The following is an 18,148-nucleotide window of genomic DNA, read 5'->3' as shown; positions in this document are numbered from 1 at the left end:
TTTCAGTATTGTAGGAATGTAGTTTGGTCCATGATGACGACGTGCTTCTGCTGAACACAGGCCGGGCCGAGCGTGGTGGCCTGGGGCAGCCGCTCGGGCCAAACAGGGAAAAACAGGCGCCGGGATCGAGTGGGCTGAGGAGAGCGAGTTGGCGTGCTTCTGAACGTTTGCGAGCGTCGATGTCACGAATCCCTGTGCCATCTCCTTCCTACAATCGTAGCGCAGGCGCTCCCAGAGCTACTTCTCCTATCCCCTTCCCCGCAGACCGCGCAGTCTCTCCTCTCCCGTCCCGCCACCAGCCTAACTCGTCCATGTCGACTCTATCTAGCTCCGTGGCAGAGACCCGGAGGAAGCAGAACAAGAGGGACGAGGTACGTGTCACCCGCTCGCTCTCGAAGCTTGGGATCGTGTCACCTGCACTGGCTCTGGCTCCGGGAGAGATTGCGTATCGTAAAAGGGCGTGCGTCTTCAGCCAGGACGCAATACACGTGGACGCCGTGCACCATGTCCGAGACACCCACGTCCTCGCCCCCAGAGCGCGTCTCCTCCCCTCCTAACGAGCACGCAGCCGCGATCTCGCGTCGTCGGCTCCCATCGCGAGTCTCACCACGTACTGACCGAATTCATGTGCAGGCGATCCGGAAGAAGATCGAGGGCGAGCTGGCGCGCAAGCGCACGATCTCCACCACCGGCCCTGGTGCTGGCGGGGGCCGCCGCCGCAGGGACAAGCCCAACGTGCAGAAGGGCACCGTCGCCGCGCTCAAGCCGAGCCCCGCTCTGACCGTCCCGGAGAACATCACGGTGTCCGAGGCGAGTCAGCTGTGCGCGGCGAAGCGGACGGACTGCGTGCTTGTCGTAGACGACGATGAGGGCCTCAGCGGTATCTTCACAGCCAAGGACTTGGCTTACAGGGTATGCTTGTCTTACTTCTGGCGGGTAGACATTGTACCGAGTCTTGCACTAGGTCACCGCCGAGGGCTTGGACCCGCATACGACGCAAGTCAGCGTTATCATGACCCGGAACCCTATGGTCACTCGGGACACGACCAGCGCGACGGAGGCTCTCCAGTTGATGGTGCAAAAGCACTTCAGGCATCTGGTGCGTCAAAGCGCTATCGTGTGCCACTGCAGTCTGGTTGACACAAGCCATCGTCCAGCCCGTCTGCAACGAAGAGGGCAACGTCGTCGGATTGCTCGATATCACAAAGGTGTTTCACGAAGCCCTGGACAAGGTCGAGCGCAGCTCCTCCGCCTCGGAAAAGCTTTACAGCGCGCTTGCTGGGGTCCAGTCTGAGCTTGGGGCGGGCCTGGGCTCCAACCCGCAGGCCGCGGCGATGCTCTCGTACGTCGAGGCGCTCCGCGAGAAGACCGCGCTCCCGGACCTCACGACCGTCATGGACTCGCGCACGCAGCCTGCGACCGTCGGCCCGAAGACGACCGTGAGGGAGGTCGCGAAGCTCATGAAGGAGCGGAGGACGACGGCGGTGTGCGTCATGGAGCCCGCCGCGCCTGGTCATACCACCGCTGCGAAGATCGCGGGTATCTTCACGAGCAAGGATATCGTTCTGCGTGTCATCGCCGCGGGCTTGGACGCGACGCGGTGTAGTGTTGTGCGGGTGATGACCCCTCACCCCGATACCGCGCCGCCGACCATGACTATACATGATGCCCTCAAGAAGATGCATAGTGCGTGTCGACGTGAGCTGTGCATGTGCGGTCGCTGATGGGATTATTAGTTGGTCACTACCTTAACTTGCCTGTCGTGGAGGCTGACGGCCGCTTGGTCGCCATCGTCGACGTTCTTAAGTTGACGTACGCGACTCTGGAGCAGGTGAGCATGACGGATCAACTGCTTGTACGAAGATTGGCTTAGCGGTGTCCGTTTCAGATGAACGCTATGTCGGTTGAGGCTGGTGGTGAAAACGAGCCTGAGGGTGGCCCTATGTGGGGCCGCTTCTTTGAGTCCCTTGGCGCGGGTGACGATACCGAGTCGGTGCTCTCTGGATCGCACTACCATGCCGATAGTGTGTCGCACTCGCGCAAATTCTCGCGCAGCATGTCGCATCTCGTGCAGTCCCCACACTCCGAGGTCCACCCCAACGACTCCGCGTCGGTCGTCGACGACGACCAGGAGTCCGCCCTCGCGGGCTACGGCAAGCAGGATGGCGTCCCTTCTATCGTCGGCCCCCCAGCTTCCATTCCGCCCGTCGATGACGGCACCTATGTCTTCAAGTTCCGCACGCCGAGCGGCCGTACCCACCGGTTCCAGGCGCGCCACGATAATGTGGAGACGCTCCGCGAGATCGTCGGCGGGAAGCTTGCGACCGATCCCTTCTTTACTAACTACAAGAACGAGGACCCGAACGAGCCTCCTCCGGACCCGACCGACTTCACGCTCTCGTATACGGACGCGGACGGCGACGTCGTGCTCATCACCTCCGACTCGGACGTGTCGGACGCGGTGAAAATCGCGCGTGCGGCGAGCCAAGACCGTGTCGTCCTGTTCATCCAGGGGGGCAGGGGCTGGGCGGACGCCATGGCGGAGAAGAGCGCGAGGCAGGCTGAGGCGGTCGCGGCTGCCGCGGCCCAGGAGGTGAAGGAGGTGGAGAAGACGGAGGTCGCGCCCGCGCCCACGCCCTCCGTAGTGACGCCTGCCCCCAGCGTGTACGCGCCGCCGCCGTACGTGCCGCACCCTCCTGCCGAGCCGGAGCTGGTGCTGGGTATCCCGAAGGACCTGCTGTTGCCCGCGAGCATCGGCGCGTTGGCGGCGGTCATCTTGGGTGTCTTCACAATTTCTCGTCTGACAAGATAGATGATGATGCAGTACGTGCTGGATGCGTGGGTGCTTGGGAGGGAAGGAGCCGTGGACGGCTGGATTGCTTATGAACGTTCGCTCCCTGAATACCTTAGTTTGCTCTCAGTGTCCTGTCGCCCAGGCCTGCTATATGATGATATCCATCTTTGCTCACGAATGTTTGACGCACGTAACGACATACAACTAGAATACATGGTTATAGGATCGAGAAGGGATAAGTTGGCGCTTGGCGAGCAGGAGAAATATATTGGCCCAGAGAAGCGGGAATGAATAAGGTTTCTGCGGTGCAGGGAGCATGGAGGCCACGTGCGGAAGACGCGTTTAGCATGATCGGGCCAGTCAGACTCGGACGCGCCGCAACCGTCCTCCTCTGCCGCCACCAGTCCTCCACCGCCGTTCGCCCGCCCCCCGACGTCCGGAGACTCGTCGCGCAACCCCGTACATGTCCGTCAGGGGCTAGCGCTCAACCATGCCCAAACGAGAGCGCGACGAGGCCGTCGCCGAGCTCGTGAGTGCAGTCCGCTTCGTCAATGTCGCCGCATGCCACTCTCCTCGCGCGCGCTGCGCTTATGTATGCTGACCGTGCCTGGTGGTCTTGCAGAGCTCGACGATATTTGCGGCAATGCTGGAGGAGATCCTCATGGACGTCGTGCAGGAGTCGCACAAGGAGATCGCGAGGTCCCGGGCGGTCTGCGACGTCTGCCATACGAGGTGCGTGCCAAGGCAATGATGCCTCGAGCATACCTCATATACTGACGCATGCCGCGGACCAGGTGTGGTGCAGGTTAGCTTGCTCGTTGTTCTGGTCCTGTGTACTGTACCGAGGCTAAATGAACGCGGGCTGGTCATACAGTGCATGTGCCCGGGCCGTCGAACGCGAACGCGAACGGCTCGAGGATACCGACCCCATCGGGCGACCTCAAGAACGGGGAGAGCCCGTCCGCGACGGGGACGAACACGCCCGTGAACGGCAAGGACGGGAATGTGTACTTCGAGTGCCTCGAGTGCAAGCGGCAGGTGCGTCCATGACGGAGTGCCTAGGCGGGCACCCTGGGAATTGTGTTGTGTTGTTCTAGATTGCGTCAAATCGCTATGCGCCGCATCTGGCGGGATGTATGGGCCTTGGGAACAGAAGAGGGGCTGCGCGGAATGCGTCCGTGAAGGCCAAGTACGTTTCTTTGCTTTGCGTGCCACCGCTGGGAGAGACGGGATCTGATCGTCCCCCTCCCCCTTACAGGCTTGGGAGTGAGGCTGGGAAGGCCGGCTCGCCGCGACTCGCTTCCGAGGCGGTGGATGGATACGAGGACTCGCCTAGACCACCACCGAAGGGCAAGGGGAAGTCAAAGGCGAAGAAGTCGGGTACGTCGACATGTTCTCCTGCGCTATAGACGATATTCCCTCACATTTGCATTCGCAGACGATGCCTCATTCAATACTAATGGCAAGCGAGTACGTGCCTTATTGCTTGATGAGGCATCCTTGGACAATGTGCTCACGCCTTGGATGCTGACCAGACGGCTTCCCCGTCGGTTTCTCCCATGAAGAAGTCAAAGAAGCAGAAGACTGCAGGTCAGTTGGACGTGCGACAATGCTATGATGCACGCGTGCTGATGCGGAGAGAATAGCGTCTCCTGCAGCCCGTATCAAACCCGACCCCGAACCCTCAAACAACGTAAGGCAACCGAGCGGAATTTTTCGTGTCGAAGCTCACAGTCTGAATTGCTATGCAGCTCCTATCTGTGACTTCGAGCGCCGCTCGCATCCCATCGAAGCTGCGCGCTTCGTCCACAGTCTCGTCTCTCCATCGAGAACAGCGCTCCTCGTCCCCAGAGTCGGGGACACGACTATCTTCGCCGGCACGCTCAATATCGACGCAAGCGTCGACGGTCATCCGGAGTCCAGCGATCAGCAACGCGACGCTCAAATCCAAGCAGGCGAACGGCAAGGGACGTGGGGCCCCACTACCGCCACGCATGCCGAGCCCTCCGCGACCACCGCCTGCGGTACCAGTCATCAGAATGCACGAGACGGACTTGTTCGTCGGTAAGTCTTGCGGTGCTACCCTTCATCTTTGATATGGGGACTGAAGGACATCCCCGCAGACGTGGACGGGCACGGCGACGAAACCGGGTCCTCCACTGATACTGACAGCGACTGATGGAGCGGCGCTCGTCTAATGCTGTTTCGTCCTGATTGTAATTGTCGTTTGTTGTGCCCGTGCTTTCCTTGCCTCTTGCCCCGCTCTTAGGGACCTCGATATGTATGTATGTACCGCATCATTCCGTAGCTTTGCTGCTGCCCAGCGTAGGATATCACACATCTCGCTCTTGTACTCTATGTACCACAACTGTTCGCTTGCGCACCTCCAGGCGTTCTGGGCCCTGTCGAGTATAGATTCTGTGAAGGTCAGTTAAACATGGAATTGATTTATCAAAGCAGCACTGCTGCCCTGTATGGTAAAACATACAGCAAGAAGCATTCAGCATAGTCTTGCTGGCTTCAACGACGGTAGGACGAGCTTGGAAGCAAGCAGTGAGTAATCTATCTCTAGATCTGATTAACGGTAGCAAGGCGCGAGCACGTGCGTGATTATTGGGTCAAAGCTGAGCGGGTATTTGAGAAGGAAAGAACGACCACAAGCAGAACATCGCGACGCATTGCGAGACGGTCAAGTAAGGCAGAGTGCGGGGTCCGACAACAGTCGAGAGGGTCCCGGCGATGAACGGGAAGAGGGCAGCGCCGAAGCTACCGAATGCAGCGCTATGGACCGCATACGTCGCGTCAGTGTAGTGACTCCCTGCGTGAGCGAAAGCAGGAGCGTACACAATGGCCAAGGACACGAGGTGGACTTCTGCTGGCAGTAGATCACGGGCGGTGGCCAGGTTCGCGGGGTATATGGGGCCGTACATGAGGCCGACGACTGCGGCTGAGAACGCGTTCTCGATGAAGGAAGGCACGAACCAGATAAGGAGGTGCATGCAGGCTGCTGTGACTGGAAGGAGCTATCAGTCGACATGGTAAGCATAGCTGAGATTGGTCGTCATACGCACGACTGCAAAAGGAAGGAGGTTAGCAATCAATCGCCGGTGGTTACACAGTTACGTACATGCATGCTTGAACGATCCACTTGCGCTGGGGAAAGGTGACGCTGCCCTCACAAGAAAGTTGTGAGTGCCTGACAACCCTAGCTAGACAGTGGGAAACAGTATCATACTGACATGTTCCCAAGGAATCCCCACAGGAAACGGCTGATCGCCATGCCGCCCCAGAATCCACTGGTCACGTAGCCCACTGTGTCGGGATTGGCGTTCTGTAAGGGAAATGTGAGTACTTGTCGGCAGATAATCATGCACCGGGACACCGTACACGGATGTTTAGCAGGTAGATGACAATCTACGGGGTAGGAGGCGTCAACAGCACAACGACGGAGCGGTCGGCTTCAGCAGCACTTACAAATCCTTGCGTGGAGCTCTCGCTATGAGCTGCTATGTCAGTATGCCTAGCTGGGGCACGGGGACATCACCCACCTCCCCGTATAGAGCATTGAGAAAATGGCCGACGACCAAAGCTTCGGCTTTCTGAGCGCAATCGAGTATGCTGGCAGATGCCATCTGATGAGCCGCCTCCGTTCCAACGATAGCGTACATTGAGCTCACTATGAGGCCCCACAACCTTACCGGGCAGGATAGGCGCAGAGCTATCGGTCGGCGACGGGTGTGGATTCGACACCATGGTCGTGGCGGGGCTGACCGCATCTGGAGAAGAAGTCGATGACCGCAAGAGGCTCCACGCAAAGTCAGCGTCCTGCTGGAGTTCGCGGGGAGTCGGGCGGAACGCGAAGGTGATGAGGGACGTGTTGATGCCCGAGAGAACGAGGGATCCGAAGTAAAAGTTCGCCCAGCGAATGCCCGTTGCGATCACGCTCTGGCAGACGAGGGGGGCGCCGAATGCACCGATAGCTAGGGGAATACCCTTAGGGAATGGCAGGAGGAATAGGCGCGTGCGCTTACCCCACGATCCATACATGTACCCTAGCCCGCGCTTTGAGGTGGAAGAGACATACACGTTACTGGAGGCAAAGACGTCAGATGAGCGGAGCGAGATAGCTTGAAAGGCACCATTACAGTGTGGCTACAATGAGGAACGGGTCGACCGTCAGTTTCAGAGCCAGGCCAGCGTCCAAACTGATCACGCGCACCTAGAATGAATGATCTTGAGAACGCCGAAATGGCATACGCGACCATCATGCTAGGGAAGCCCAGCTTGCACCCCATGACAACGAAAAATGTGGAGTGGAGGATGCTTGCCAGGACCATGGTAAAGAATCTGCATCGAGAGATGGAGAAGCCCATTATAGACTCGTCCTTTTCATGAGGCTTGGGCTCTGGTTTACGGAAGGATGGGAAGGAGAATAGGGAGGGAAGTTTGCTAGCGCAAAAACGCCCTCTGCCGAGGATACGCGTGACGAACTCTACTGAGATGGTCCCCAGTGCGTATCTGCACAGGACAACAGTGAGTTGGGATGGACAACTGACCCAGGAGAGACAAACCCTAGTGCGCTTGCCACGAAGAGAAGGGAGGAAGTCATGAAGCTGAGGTTGAAGTCACGCTCAAAGTCTTGTAGGACATATGTTAATGAGAACGAGATGCTAGTCCTGGGCAATGATTCTCACAAGGCAGCAGAGTACCAGTGACTGAACGTATCGAGTGAGATGCGCTGGCCGAGGATATGCGAAGGAAAGACTGGGCGTACCTCCATCGCCCCAGCCAAGGGTGAGCAGGGCGAAGAAGGCTGAAGCTAGGCGTATCCTTGAGCGTTCAGGCAGGAGAACTTCGGGGGTTCTGGGCGGCGGAGGAGAAATCTGCAGACGCTTCTCCCTGCTGGAGATGTCATGTGGGAAAGAGATAGTGGCACGTTCAGTTTCTGGCGTCTGGGTCCGATGTGTAGATACATCGCAAGCTATGTTGGATGATTGCATGTTGCAAGGGGGACGACGGAGAGACAAGGATGTCCATGTCTCCTGCCATGAAAACCGTATATATACACGAGCTGCAGTGGTGCAGAACAGACTGGAGCCGATACTGAACGCCCCAAGATCTTCGACTTCGACATGAGGTATCCGACGTACACGTACAACTGGCGTTCCACTTTCAAGGACGCCGACGAGAGGAAACCCCAAGGAAGAGGCGATTGGACGACGGAGAGTGACTATGCGCGCATGACGGACGCAAAGGCTGGCTTATGACGTCTTCAGGCGACGCCGGTCTGATTGAGCGTGTCGCTCATTGCTTCGGAGTCAGACAAACATCTAAGGTGCTAAGAGTCAAATGGAGCGTGTATCAGTTGACTGAAGCTGACGTGAAAATCACGGAGGAGTGAAAGGTCACTTGCCAGCTAGGTTGCAGGTGTCATATCACGGACGGTATGCCGTGTCCGCCCACGAGCGCAGCCGTCGCGGAAAACGAGTTTGATCCTGAAATTCAGTCTGACTGTGCTTGGAAGAAGTGCAAGCGATGTACGGCAGCGCATACATGCTGCAGTTGCCGCTAGTAGGCCTGAGGCCTGGACCGTCAGTATCTTAGTGGCTCGACGACGACTGGAATGTGTGCGGTGGCCGGGAAGACAACGGTGGCTGTTGAGTGTGGACAAAAAGCCGAGGCGGGATTGCGGCGGGCAAAGAAGGGCGCTTCGGCGGTCACTACGGGAACTGGGGCCAGTGCAGCTACGGGCGCCTGACTCGCTCGCCCTCGACTGGGGATCGCTGCCCGTTGACCGCTGTGACTGTCCGCCTCCGCCAAGCCGCGTCGGACTCCCTTCGTTCCTTCTCCTCCTCCTCGCAGGCCGAACAACCAACCTCCAGTCATTCTTTAACCATGCCCGCCCACACCCCAAACGACCCATCTTACCCTCAGTACCCTGCCCCCGTCTACCCCACCACCTCACGCGACGACGAGATCAAAGCCCCGTATGACGACCTCATCGACCAGTATGCCACACCATACGGCACCCAAGCGAACCGGACATTCGCTGTAGACCCTGCCTCTATGTCACGGCATGGCCGTCAACCCTCCGTCCCCTTGTCCAAACATTCCTACGAGACCTCGAAAGACTTCAAGAGCCTCGACGGCCACGGCCGAGATCCTCCAGACTGGGAGTATCCACCACAGCTAGCGAAGGAAGAGACAGCAGAGAAGGAGAAGAAGACATGGCGAAGCGTACGTCTCTTGTCCATTCCTCGTCGCCACAGCCGTCGTCCAAACGTTACTTCAATCCAGTATATTCCCGATTCATTAGCATGCCGGCTGTACCTCCTCACTGTCCTCGTCGAGACTGCAATCGATCTTGCAATAGAGGGTGACATCTTCCTGCGCTTCCACCAAGCCCACTCCTCGCAAAGTCAGGACATGGCTACTCGGCGAATGCCTGTCTACCTCAGCATCTTCGCCATGGCTCAGTGAGTACCTCTCCGCACCCACCCCGCGTACTTTGCGGTCAACGCTTCTCTAGCGTTTTCCAGTTCATCATGGCTTTGGATGCAGTATGGGCCCGTAACGTGCTGCAGTTCATCTCTCTCGCGTACGTTCCTTTTCACCCAAGATGTGCTGAGCTCTGGCTGAACTCTCCCTAGCATCTTCAATGCCCTCTTCCTCCTCTACGCTATCATCCAAATCACCGAAATCAATGCCGTGCCGCTTGCCTCTAGCGACGGTATCACCCACGTCTCAATCAACACTCTCGCCATCATTATTCCTATTGTCATCTCCGTCGCCGAGGTTGCCTACATCGCACTGGGATGGAAGATCTACACCGAGTTCGGCTGGAAGGTCTACAAGTTCCTGGGCGCAGACCGCAGGATTAAGACCATGTTTACCCACCACCAGATCTTCCTCTGTCTCGTCAAGTTCGACCTCTTCTTCTGGGTCGGCTTCTCCGTCCAGTTCATCTTCCTGGTTCTCAGCTCGCACAATGCTGAGTTTTATCTCACTTGCGCCGCGCTTCCGTTGTCTATCGTCGTCCTCATCGAGGGCCACCTGGCCGCGCGACACGAGAACAAGTGGATGATGCTCAGCTTCATGACGGGCTGTGGTGGTGCCATGGTGTACTTCGTCTACAAGGTGGGTAGTGGCGCAACGGGTCGCGAGCAATGAGACCGTGCCAACGAACTGATCCCGGCGTCTTCCTTTCCGCAGCTTGTCAAGGTCCTGCGTTTCAAGGCAACGCCTACATTCAGCGAAGTGTGGCAGACGCTCACCACATTCTGTATGTCTTGGTCTGTCCTATCAGAGACGCTGGTGGTTTAACGTCGCTATCTCCACAGCTATCATCGCGATCATTCTTCTCATTATCACCTTCATTTTTGCCCTTCTGGTCATGAGCAACTTTGGCCGTGGGTTGAAGGCGCAAAGTAAGTCATCATCTGCATCTCAGTCATGGACGCGCTCTTCTGACCAGACGAACGCGCCATAGTCGAGAAGAATAAGCACAAGACCGCAGGCGGGCTAGCCCGCGGGAAGTCGCAATACGTACATCGCGGCCCAATGAGTACCCATCCAAACCGGATGAGTATCGATTGATGTGTAGTATTGCGCCAAAGCCTCGAACGGACTTGCCTTGTACGATGATCTTACGCCCAACTTGTAACATTCCCTCCAGCCCAGTGCAGCACATCCACATCCTTGGGCACTGCACATTCGCGACGCGGATCGCGTATATCGCTCTGATTCTTCTCGGACCATACTTACGTCTTGCAATAGTACCCTCTCTCTATCTCATCGAATATCGCACTGCAAGTTTGCCCTTTCCCCGTAATCGACTTTCATACTCCCCGCCGCGAACAACGACCCCGCAGTTGTTGTATCCCCCAGATTACTTGCCCCGCCTTCCTCACATCCGATCGCCATCCGTCTCGTCTTTTATCCGTACCATATCTCCCGCCCGACTTGCTGGTTCTTGACACTGGGCGGCGCTCAATACACTATACGCACTTGCGCTTCCGTATATGATTTGCTTCGCACGCACCCTGCAGTTCACTAGCGCTCTCTTTTGCCTGGTAGATATGGCTTAGTCGACGTTCGCTTTCTTGCACCAGACATGCGCGCCACCTCGCTTCGGCGAGCTCTCGGTCCGGCGCGCTATCCTCGCAGATATTGTATTGCTAGCACAATGCAAACGTTTTCGTTTGGTCACGACGTTGTGCACCCGAGCACCCGCTCTATCCGCGCGGCGTTCGCGATGCCGCGTTGCTCGGTTGACGAGCGTCCGTGACAGTCGTCCGCCGTTCGTGGGTCCGCGCGCGCGGCCCTGCTGCAGGGTCGAATGTAAATATAACAACTTTGCACGTTCCCCGCAGGGCCGCGCCCGTCTGCTCCGCCCCGCGAGCGATGTATGATGATGTGTATACATAGTTCCGGCCTGGCGACGGCCTCTTCCTCGGCCAAATCGAAGCAGGTCGAGATGTATCTGGTACTGTGATGCTCCTAAAACGACCACGGCGATGTCGTACTCGGTAAGACCCAGACTTACAAAATGTGTTCCAGTGCCGCGCAACCTCACGAGTCATGAAGAACGGTGTCTCGTCGTATTCGTCAGCGAATTGGCGTTTACACGCCAGACGACCTCGGCAGCCGGCCGGGCCACGACATGCGTCAGGTAGCTGGGGCATCACCATGCACATGGGCCCGTAGGTTGCACGGCGTGATAACCTCCATGTACCGACGCTCGGGTCATGGCACGAAGTCGCCGCTCTGGGGGACCACTTCTGTACCGTTTTGGCCAACGTCATGTATGACTGAATCAAAGGCTGCAGGGGTGGAGCCTGGTACCTCACAGGAGCAAGCCAGCTCAGTATGATACAACCAGGTTGGGCGAGTGTTCGTCACCGGGGTAGGACAAACAGGAAGCAGACAGACCAGAACGAGACGTGGGTCAGATAACTGTGGTGAACTACAGACAAGCACGGCTTCGGAGAGGAGCCGGCGCGTGCGCCGCAATGTGGAGAAGCGCTCTGCGGCCGGGACACGTCGTGGGTCGTGTCTGAGCTGCTCCCTCATCTGGCTGGTTCTCCTCTTCCACATTCACAACTTCTATGAGGCATCGAGTATAGCAGGCTTGCTCACCCAACATGTCGCAACGGTACGCATAATCACTCGTTATCCATGCACACCTTAACTGAAGTTGCTTTCCCATTCGTATTATGACATGCAGGTATAGAACCAACGCGCAGAGCCGCTCTCAGCTCCTCGGCCCTCCCGACTACAGCACCCCGCCCTCCTCTGGGCGTTCGTCACCGCTCGGAGCTGCTGTTGCAGGGAGGGAGAATCCGTTTGCGCCAATGGGCCAGCGGTATGCGGACGACCTGGAGAGTCAGAACGACGAGCACTTGGAGGGACTGACGGCCAAGGTCAAGATACTGAAGGATGTACGTAACATATTCGACTGTAACGTGCATGTTCCCTAAAGGTGTGGTGACCGCCTGTAGATCACCTTGGCCATCGGGTCCGAGGTGAAGGACTCGACTATTCAACTCAGCCAGATGGTGCGTTCGCATTTCTCCTTTCTGGCATGCACAGTCCTCTCATGCTATGGCATGCAGAACGACGCTTTCTCCGAGACCTCCGGTATCCTTGCAGGCACGTTCCGCCGCATGAACAACATGGCCGTACGTCAGGGTTGCCGTTGGTTGTGGTACATAGTCTTCCTCATCGTCATCTTTTGGTTCTTCATTGTTGTATGGTGGTTTCGGAGATGACGGAGCTTTTCATTCACGCTTTCTCTCACATGCATGCTCGGAGCTACGCGCACGTCAAGATATCAGGAGTGTGCTCCGAAAGCGGAGACGGCTAGGCCATTATGGCAGAGGGATACGGTAAGCACTAATAAGCTACACAAATCAAAGTATGCCCAAAGCAAGATTAGACGGGAGTGATGAAACGTTCGCAAGAAACCCAAGAGAGGCAGACGGACGCTATGGGTCGTCCCGAAGTTTGACATGGCCTATTTCCCAGACCATCTTCCGACGGAGGTAGGGCATGTTGTGTTGGGTGAAAGCGAAGCTTTCTTCCCCACGGGACAACGACTCGAGGAACTGGCAGGTGAAGACGCCGCAGTCGTAGCCGTTCTCTTGCTGCGGGGTGTTCTTCGCACGGGTGTGTCAGGATGGGAGTTACTGAGGGAGTGTGGAGCAGACGTACGGGTAGTGTGTAGTCTTCCCATCCGGTGAAGTCGAATGGCTTCTTTTTCTTGTTTCTGTGCTCGTCGTCCAGGTATTGCCGCAGGACTTTGAACACCTCGCCCCGCGCCATGCCCATGCTGTCGTACGACTCTATCCGTTTTTTCCGGAAGTTGACCGCGGCAGCCGTCCAGTGCGCGTTGCTATGGTTGACGGGGATAAGGATGACGTCTTTTGAGAAGATGTCGATCTGCGCGAATGTAGATATATGCGATCAGGGACCGGAGGATACTGGGAGAATGAGTACACGCACCTTCTTAGTCCACTTTGCTAGCCTCGCCTTCTCATATCCCTGCCCCCTAAGCTTCGACCAGAAGAACGTGCTAAAATAGTGCACGTTCAGCGGCCTCTTCCTCCCGTTCACCACGCTGTCTCCCGGGTTCTCCTTCGAGTCCTCCGAGCGCGAAAGAATCATCTGGCCGTAGAAGTTGATGATCTCGTCGTTCAGCCACTGCGCGGGTCGCAGACGCTGGAGGTCCTCGTTCGACACCTGCTCCTTCACGCATTTCGCGATGACGCCCCTCTGACGGAAAAGCGCGTCGACCGCCGCTTCGTCAGCTGGAGGAAGGGAGGTGGGGAGGGGCTTGCGTTTGGGCCTGAGACGTTCCTCGATCTCTTCGTCCTGCTGGACGCTTCTGAGACGGAGCTGATCGAGGGTCGGGATGAAGGGTTTGGGAGGTTTCGGCCTGCGAAAGGTTGAGTCGTTCATGTGTGAAGCAAGGTCCACAACTGCACGTACCCTTTAAGGGTCTCCTGGGCTTTCCGGATGGCACGTTGGAGGAAATCCATATCAATATGCTGGAGGAAATGTCAGAGGCCCATTTGGCCAGGAGTGCCGAAGCGGACTCACGTCAGGAGACGAGTGTCTCCGGTTCTCATGCTGCTTGGCCTTTGACCGCAAATCCACTAAAGAAGATGATGCTAACAAACTAGTGAGAGAAAGCAGAAGAAGTTTGAGGACCTGACATACGAGAAAGAGCACTAGTTTTTTCTAGCCTCTCTAAATGAGCCTGATAACTTAGGAGGCCTGATGCTGAAATCAGGTATGCGCCTATGACTAGATGTGACGAAGAAACATACTGTGGAAGGATTCAAAATCGGAGCCGAAGCCTTGATACACGCCCTTATGTTATCAAGTCGCCCATAACATCCTAGTAATGTTTGTACTTGCCTCTAGAACGCTTGAGACTGTAAAGCTCCCTCTCCATCTCCTCCCTCATCCTCCTATTCTCAGCCTCCACCCGGGCTTTGTGCTGATGCAGGCGTCAGCGCTTGTGTGGCTCTGTATCGGACTTCACTGACCTCTTTGGCGTGTATGTGCGGTCGCTCGATATACTTCGCAGATCTCTTCCGCCTTCGCCGTTCCTGCTGGAGAGCAGCGCCCACCTCCGGATACTTCTGAGTCACGACAGAGCGTATTGAAGATTCTGACGCCTGTGTAGATGGCGGGGACATGAGTCCAGTCGACTGCGCGCCGCCAGGGAACCCAGACACCTTTGGATCCTCGAGAGCCGGTAATGTGGTCTTTGACGTTGACGCCACAGCGTTCGGACGGGGCGGCACGTACTTCGGGCGAATGGGCGGTTGGCTAACATCGACATGTGACTGACTTGACTGTATTCGTCGGTGCGTCTCGGTAGCGGCCGGGGCAGATGTCGAGAGTTGGATGGCGGTATGGCTTGATGTACCTGGCTCCGTCGGGAAGGGAGGAATGCGTGGGCGGGTAGGAAGTCGATGTGCTGACGTTGAGGCGCGAGGTGGAGGTGCTGGAGGTGGGGAGGGCGACGGAGAGGGTATAGGACCCGACGCGTGTCCGTTTGCGGCGGGGAGATTATTTGTCGGTGGGGGGACGGACAAGCTCTCGGGCGCGTCTCGACCACCTATGGAGTGGCAGGTCCATTCACTGTGTTCTGCCGCGTCTTTTCCAAAACAAGACACTCACTACCAATGACACTCAGAACCGTGTCTTTCATTAGAGCCACGAACTCCATGCCGACCTTGGACCAACGCGCGAGCAAGGCTTCGTGCTGGGAAGGAGAACTATTACCGCCTAAAGGGTGAGTCGTTGTCCTTTTAGGTTGTTTTGGAACGCGCAGCGGGAGAATAGCGTCGTCAGCGGGCCTCTTGGTTGCAGGCATGGAGGCACGATGAAAGTGGACGAGAGAGGGCGGGATCCTCAGCGGTCCTGTGATCGTCCAAGCACGTTCAGATTGCGAAGGCCTGATGTGGCGATGCAGAGACGGCTGTTCGAACGTGAACTGAGAGTGCTGGCAGGAGATACGTGCACGGAGTCGAAAGAAAGCGGTAGAATGGAGACCGAGACGAGAGAAGCGGGGAGACGGCGCAGGCTGAAGACGTTGTTCGACTCGCACAAGCCGGATCCGTGACAAGGTCACTAGAGCACACAGACGCCCATAGGCGAACTCCGAAACCGGCGTCTAACTACCTCCAAGTGGCTGTGGCTAGGCAAAATGGGCTCTCGGGCCGAGATGAACATGCTCATTGTCGTTCTATGTATGGATACCAACTTCGCGCAGTATATTGACCCCTATCACGTTGTCGGTGGTCACTTTCGTTGCAGTGGACTCTTCAGCATGGTCAACACTCCGAATCCGCTGGAACACGGTAGGATTTGCGCACATGGACCTCAAGCAGATGATCGTATCAACCCGAACCCCTACTCGTATTATCACTCCGTATATCAGCTGATGTACGAGGTTTACAATAGCTACTGCCGCTACGAAACATGACGATGCCCGCAACGTCTATGGCTCGTACGCAACCCTTGGCGAAGGTTGATCCAAGTCAGCCATAGACGGGGACAGGCGAGAAGGGGACAGGCGAGAAGTCAGCCCTCTCAGGCCGAGGCGCTTTCAAGACCGCCTCCGCGATATCAATCTCCAGCCCGACTTTGATAGCGCCGTCCACTCGCTGGACGAAGCTACTTGAAGAGGCCCCTGAGGAGTCTGTTTGGTCGGACCCGGATGAGTAATCTCCATCCTTAGCGACGAAGAGCCCTTGGGGAGCGGGCATCTCGATCTTGGGCTGCGCCATGAAAGATGGTTGTCTGGCGATTGGGGTCCTAGGATCGGTCTCCGTTCTCGAGGTGATGTCCCGCGCCTCAGGCAGATGAATAGGCTGGGCAGCCGGGATGGGTACGCGCATGCGATAGTGTCCGCGGCGCTCGTAGCCCCAGTAGAGGTCTGCCGCGACGTATTGCGCGAAGTCGCTGGCGACAGCGAGTTCCTCTCGGGAGAGGAAGAACGTGTCCAAGCTGGCGACATCCTTACGGAGATCGGCGAGGGTGATGCGTTTGAGAGGCTCGAGTTGGAAGATGCGGAGGAGGATGTTGTTTGCCCCAGGGGAGATGGGAAGCATTTGCTTAAGGTAATTCGGGTCTGCGAGCCATTTGGAGAAGCAGTAATCTTCTGGAGTTGCAATAGACCAGGGATGGCGACCGCAGATCATGTTGACGAGAATAACGCCTAGAGCCCAAATGTCGGCGAAGCGAGTACAGTATGGATTTTTGCTGATGACCTCTACACTCGCCTCGTGAGTCAAACCATTCGCGACAGTGGTAGACGCCATGCGAAGCTTACCAGGGCTCATATAGGCTTGAGTTCCACAGCCGCACTCATTCGCGACGGTGCGCTCAGTAGCGAGACCGAAATCGCCGAGGAATATCTCAGAGCCGTCCACATTGCTCAGGATGTTGTCTGGCTTGAGATCACGGTGGAAGATATTCCTCTGATGACAGGCCTCGACGGCGTCCACGAGCTGCAGGAACACTCTCCGGAGCCGAGCGTCGTTGCCGGCGTACGACCTCTTACTACATATCTGGTGGAAAAGGTCGCCCCCGGGGCAGAGTTCTAGGACGAGGTAGAAGTAATTGGTGTCCTCGAACGCATCGAGGATACCGACGATGTTCGGGTGGCCCGTGACAAGGCTCTGGAGCTCGACCTCCCTGCGGACGGCCTCGAGCTGCGTGGGCCTCCGGTTGGCCTTGCAGACGATTTTGATGGCGCGGAATTGGGCATCGGAGGGGGAGTTAGGCTTCAAGTCGAGCGCCTTGTAGACGACGCCGTACGAGCCGCTGCCGAGCACTGAGAGCAGTTCATAACGCTCGTCTAGGACGTAGCTGACGAGGTTGGGGATGGTGTAGGACGCGCTAGGCATAATGGGGGCTGGAAGTAGGATTGGGTATCGTGACTGCTGAGGATCTCGTCGTCCTTCGTGGATGAGAAGCTGTTGGATTTGACTATTTTCCGCGGGGCCTTTTATACCTTGCCATCACAGTAAGGAGCTCGATCGCACCGTCTGTTATAGATTGAACGGTATGAGTACACTTTGCCGCCATCCGAGAGCCGACACTGCTGCACCGGACCCGGGCCAGTGAGTCCGAACGCAACTGTTCCGACCAGTCTTGGATCGAATACTTACTTCGTAAAGGGAGCGTCCCAATGAAGCCCGGGCAAGAGTCCGCAAACGCCCAGCTCCATTAGAACCCTGTCTTCCCCATGAGATTGCAGACCGGTGGCTCACATCATAGCGATCAACTCATGAATCGATCTTGGTCGAGCGAAAGTAGCCCAGAAACGAAATCATGAACGGCGTGCGGGGAACACACGAGCATCTAGGGCGGTCCATCGGTCGGAACCGCATGAACTGGTAATTCACTATTGCACTATTGCAACTGGGACTACCGGCCGCATGCCAATATACAGCTCTTCCCAGACGCTAGTAGTAGTTGCGAGTATGCGACATCCCTAGGGAGCGATGTGTAGGGAGTCGCATGTCACCTCTGCGTATTGAAGATGTACACTTGCTTGGATAGGTTCGCCTGAGCTTTTCCGGCTTATACACGGCTGTGATATTCCGTTGGACCTCATGAAGTCTAGCGTGGTGATGTCATGACGTCCGTATGCGAGCGGTCGCAACATGCGTTGGAAAAGATACCGATGTACCTGACCACAGACGTGAGTGGAGTTCGTCAGGACCCGTTATCCGCAGCGGTTACCCTGAGAAGGAAGAAGCCACTCACCAAGCTCAAGGTTCTTTGCTCAACCACGAAAGTAGTCCTAGGCTATGAGGGATGGGATACCAT

General features: G+C 56.9%; 8 protein-coding genes across 8 annotated transcripts; 4 read left to right on the top strand and 4 right to left on the bottom strand.

The window, feature by feature from the left end:
• Positions 1-179: 179 nt before the first annotated feature.
• On the top strand, positions 180-2,999 carry DICSQDRAFT_94918 (CBS-domain-containing protein; the record flags this gene model as incomplete). Its single annotated transcript, XM_007359985.1, has 6 exons — positions 180-371; positions 634-912; positions 965-1,099; positions 1,158-1,686; positions 1,737-1,831; positions 1,889-2,999. 6 exons carry the CDS (start codon positions 180-182, stop codon positions 2,810-2,812), a joined length of 2,154 nt encoding a protein of 717 aa, XP_007360047.1. The 3' UTR covers positions 2,813-2,999.
• Positions 3,000-3,284: 285 nt separating this feature from the next.
• Positions 3,285-4,967, top strand: DICSQDRAFT_36006 (uncharacterized protein; the record flags this gene model as incomplete). The annotated part of the gene is made up of 10 exons (XM_007359697.1): positions 3,285-3,323; positions 3,417-3,530; positions 3,605-3,611; positions 3,669-3,832; positions 3,892-3,983; positions 4,053-4,174; positions 4,289-4,384; positions 4,441-4,487; positions 4,546-4,858; positions 4,918-4,967. Coding segments are annotated over 10 exons (1,044 nt in total), but the record flags the coding sequence as incomplete, so codon positions are not given.
• Positions 4,968-5,412: 445 nt separating this feature from the next.
• DICSQDRAFT_47508 (MFS general substrate transporter) lies at positions 5,413-7,794 on the bottom strand (the record flags this gene model as incomplete). The annotated part of the gene is made up of 13 exons (XM_007359841.1): positions 5,413-5,575; positions 5,639-5,817; positions 5,918-5,963; positions 6,034-6,125; positions 6,182-6,208; positions 6,269-6,290; positions 6,343-6,466; positions 6,493-6,774; positions 6,826-6,884; positions 7,001-7,312; positions 7,366-7,432; positions 7,489-7,509; positions 7,569-7,794. 13 exons carry the CDS (start codon positions 7,792-7,794, stop codon positions 5,413-5,415), a joined length of 1,620 nt encoding a protein of 539 aa, XP_007359903.1.
• Positions 7,795-8,601: 807 nt separating this feature from the next.
• Positions 8,602-11,000, top strand: DICSQDRAFT_75219 (uncharacterized protein). Its single transcript, XM_007359984.1, has 7 exons — positions 8,602-9,031; positions 9,092-9,270; positions 9,324-9,392; positions 9,445-9,931; positions 10,007-10,076; positions 10,135-10,221; positions 10,284-11,000. Exons 1-7 carry the CDS (start codon positions 8,690-8,692, stop codon positions 10,388-10,390), a joined length of 1,341 nt encoding a protein of 446 aa, XP_007360046.1. The 5' UTR covers positions 8,602-8,689; the 3' UTR covers positions 10,391-11,000.
• Positions 11,001-12,147: 1,147 nt separating this feature from the next.
• On the top strand, positions 12,148-12,564 carry DICSQDRAFT_142080 (uncharacterized protein; the record flags this gene model as incomplete). The annotated part of the gene is made up of 3 exons (XM_007359983.1): positions 12,148-12,234; positions 12,295-12,351; positions 12,409-12,564. 3 exons carry the CDS (start codon positions 12,148-12,150, stop codon positions 12,562-12,564), a joined length of 300 nt encoding a protein of 99 aa, XP_007360045.1.
• Positions 12,565-12,780: 216 nt separating this feature from the next.
• On the bottom strand, positions 12,781-13,833 carry DICSQDRAFT_45820 (cysteine proteinase; the record flags this gene model as incomplete). Its single annotated transcript, XM_007359730.1, has 4 exons — positions 12,781-12,951; positions 13,007-13,234; positions 13,298-13,730; positions 13,784-13,833. 4 exons carry the CDS (start codon positions 13,831-13,833, stop codon positions 12,781-12,783), a joined length of 882 nt encoding a protein of 293 aa, XP_007359792.1.
• A 362-nt stretch (positions 13,834-14,195) lies between these two features.
• DICSQDRAFT_164328 (uncharacterized protein) lies at positions 14,196-15,182 on the bottom strand (the record flags this gene model as incomplete). The annotated part of the gene is made up of 3 exons (XM_007359982.1): positions 14,196-14,297; positions 14,347-14,924; positions 14,987-15,182. The coding sequence occupies 3 exons, from the start codon at positions 15,180-15,182 to the stop codon at positions 14,196-14,198; spliced, it is 876 nt and encodes a 291-aa protein (XP_007360044.1).
• A 667-nt stretch (positions 15,183-15,849) lies between these two features.
• On the bottom strand, positions 15,850-17,220 carry DICSQDRAFT_47956 (kinase-like protein; the record flags this gene model as incomplete). Its single annotated transcript, XM_007359868.1, has 2 exons — positions 15,850-16,583; positions 16,644-17,220. 2 exons carry the CDS (start codon positions 17,218-17,220, stop codon positions 15,850-15,852), a joined length of 1,311 nt encoding a protein of 436 aa, XP_007359930.1.
• Between the last annotated feature and the right edge of the window lie 928 nt (positions 17,221-18,148).

This window comes from Dichomitus squalens (assembly GCF_000275845.1).
Source record: "Dichomitus squalens LYAD-421 SS1 unplaced genomic scaffold DICSQscaffold_1, whole genome shotgun sequence".
Taxonomy (NCBI): domain Eukaryota; kingdom Fungi; phylum Basidiomycota; class Agaricomycetes; order Polyporales; family Polyporaceae; genus Dichomitus; species Dichomitus squalens.
This window is presented reverse-complemented; position numbering and strand designations above follow the sequence as displayed.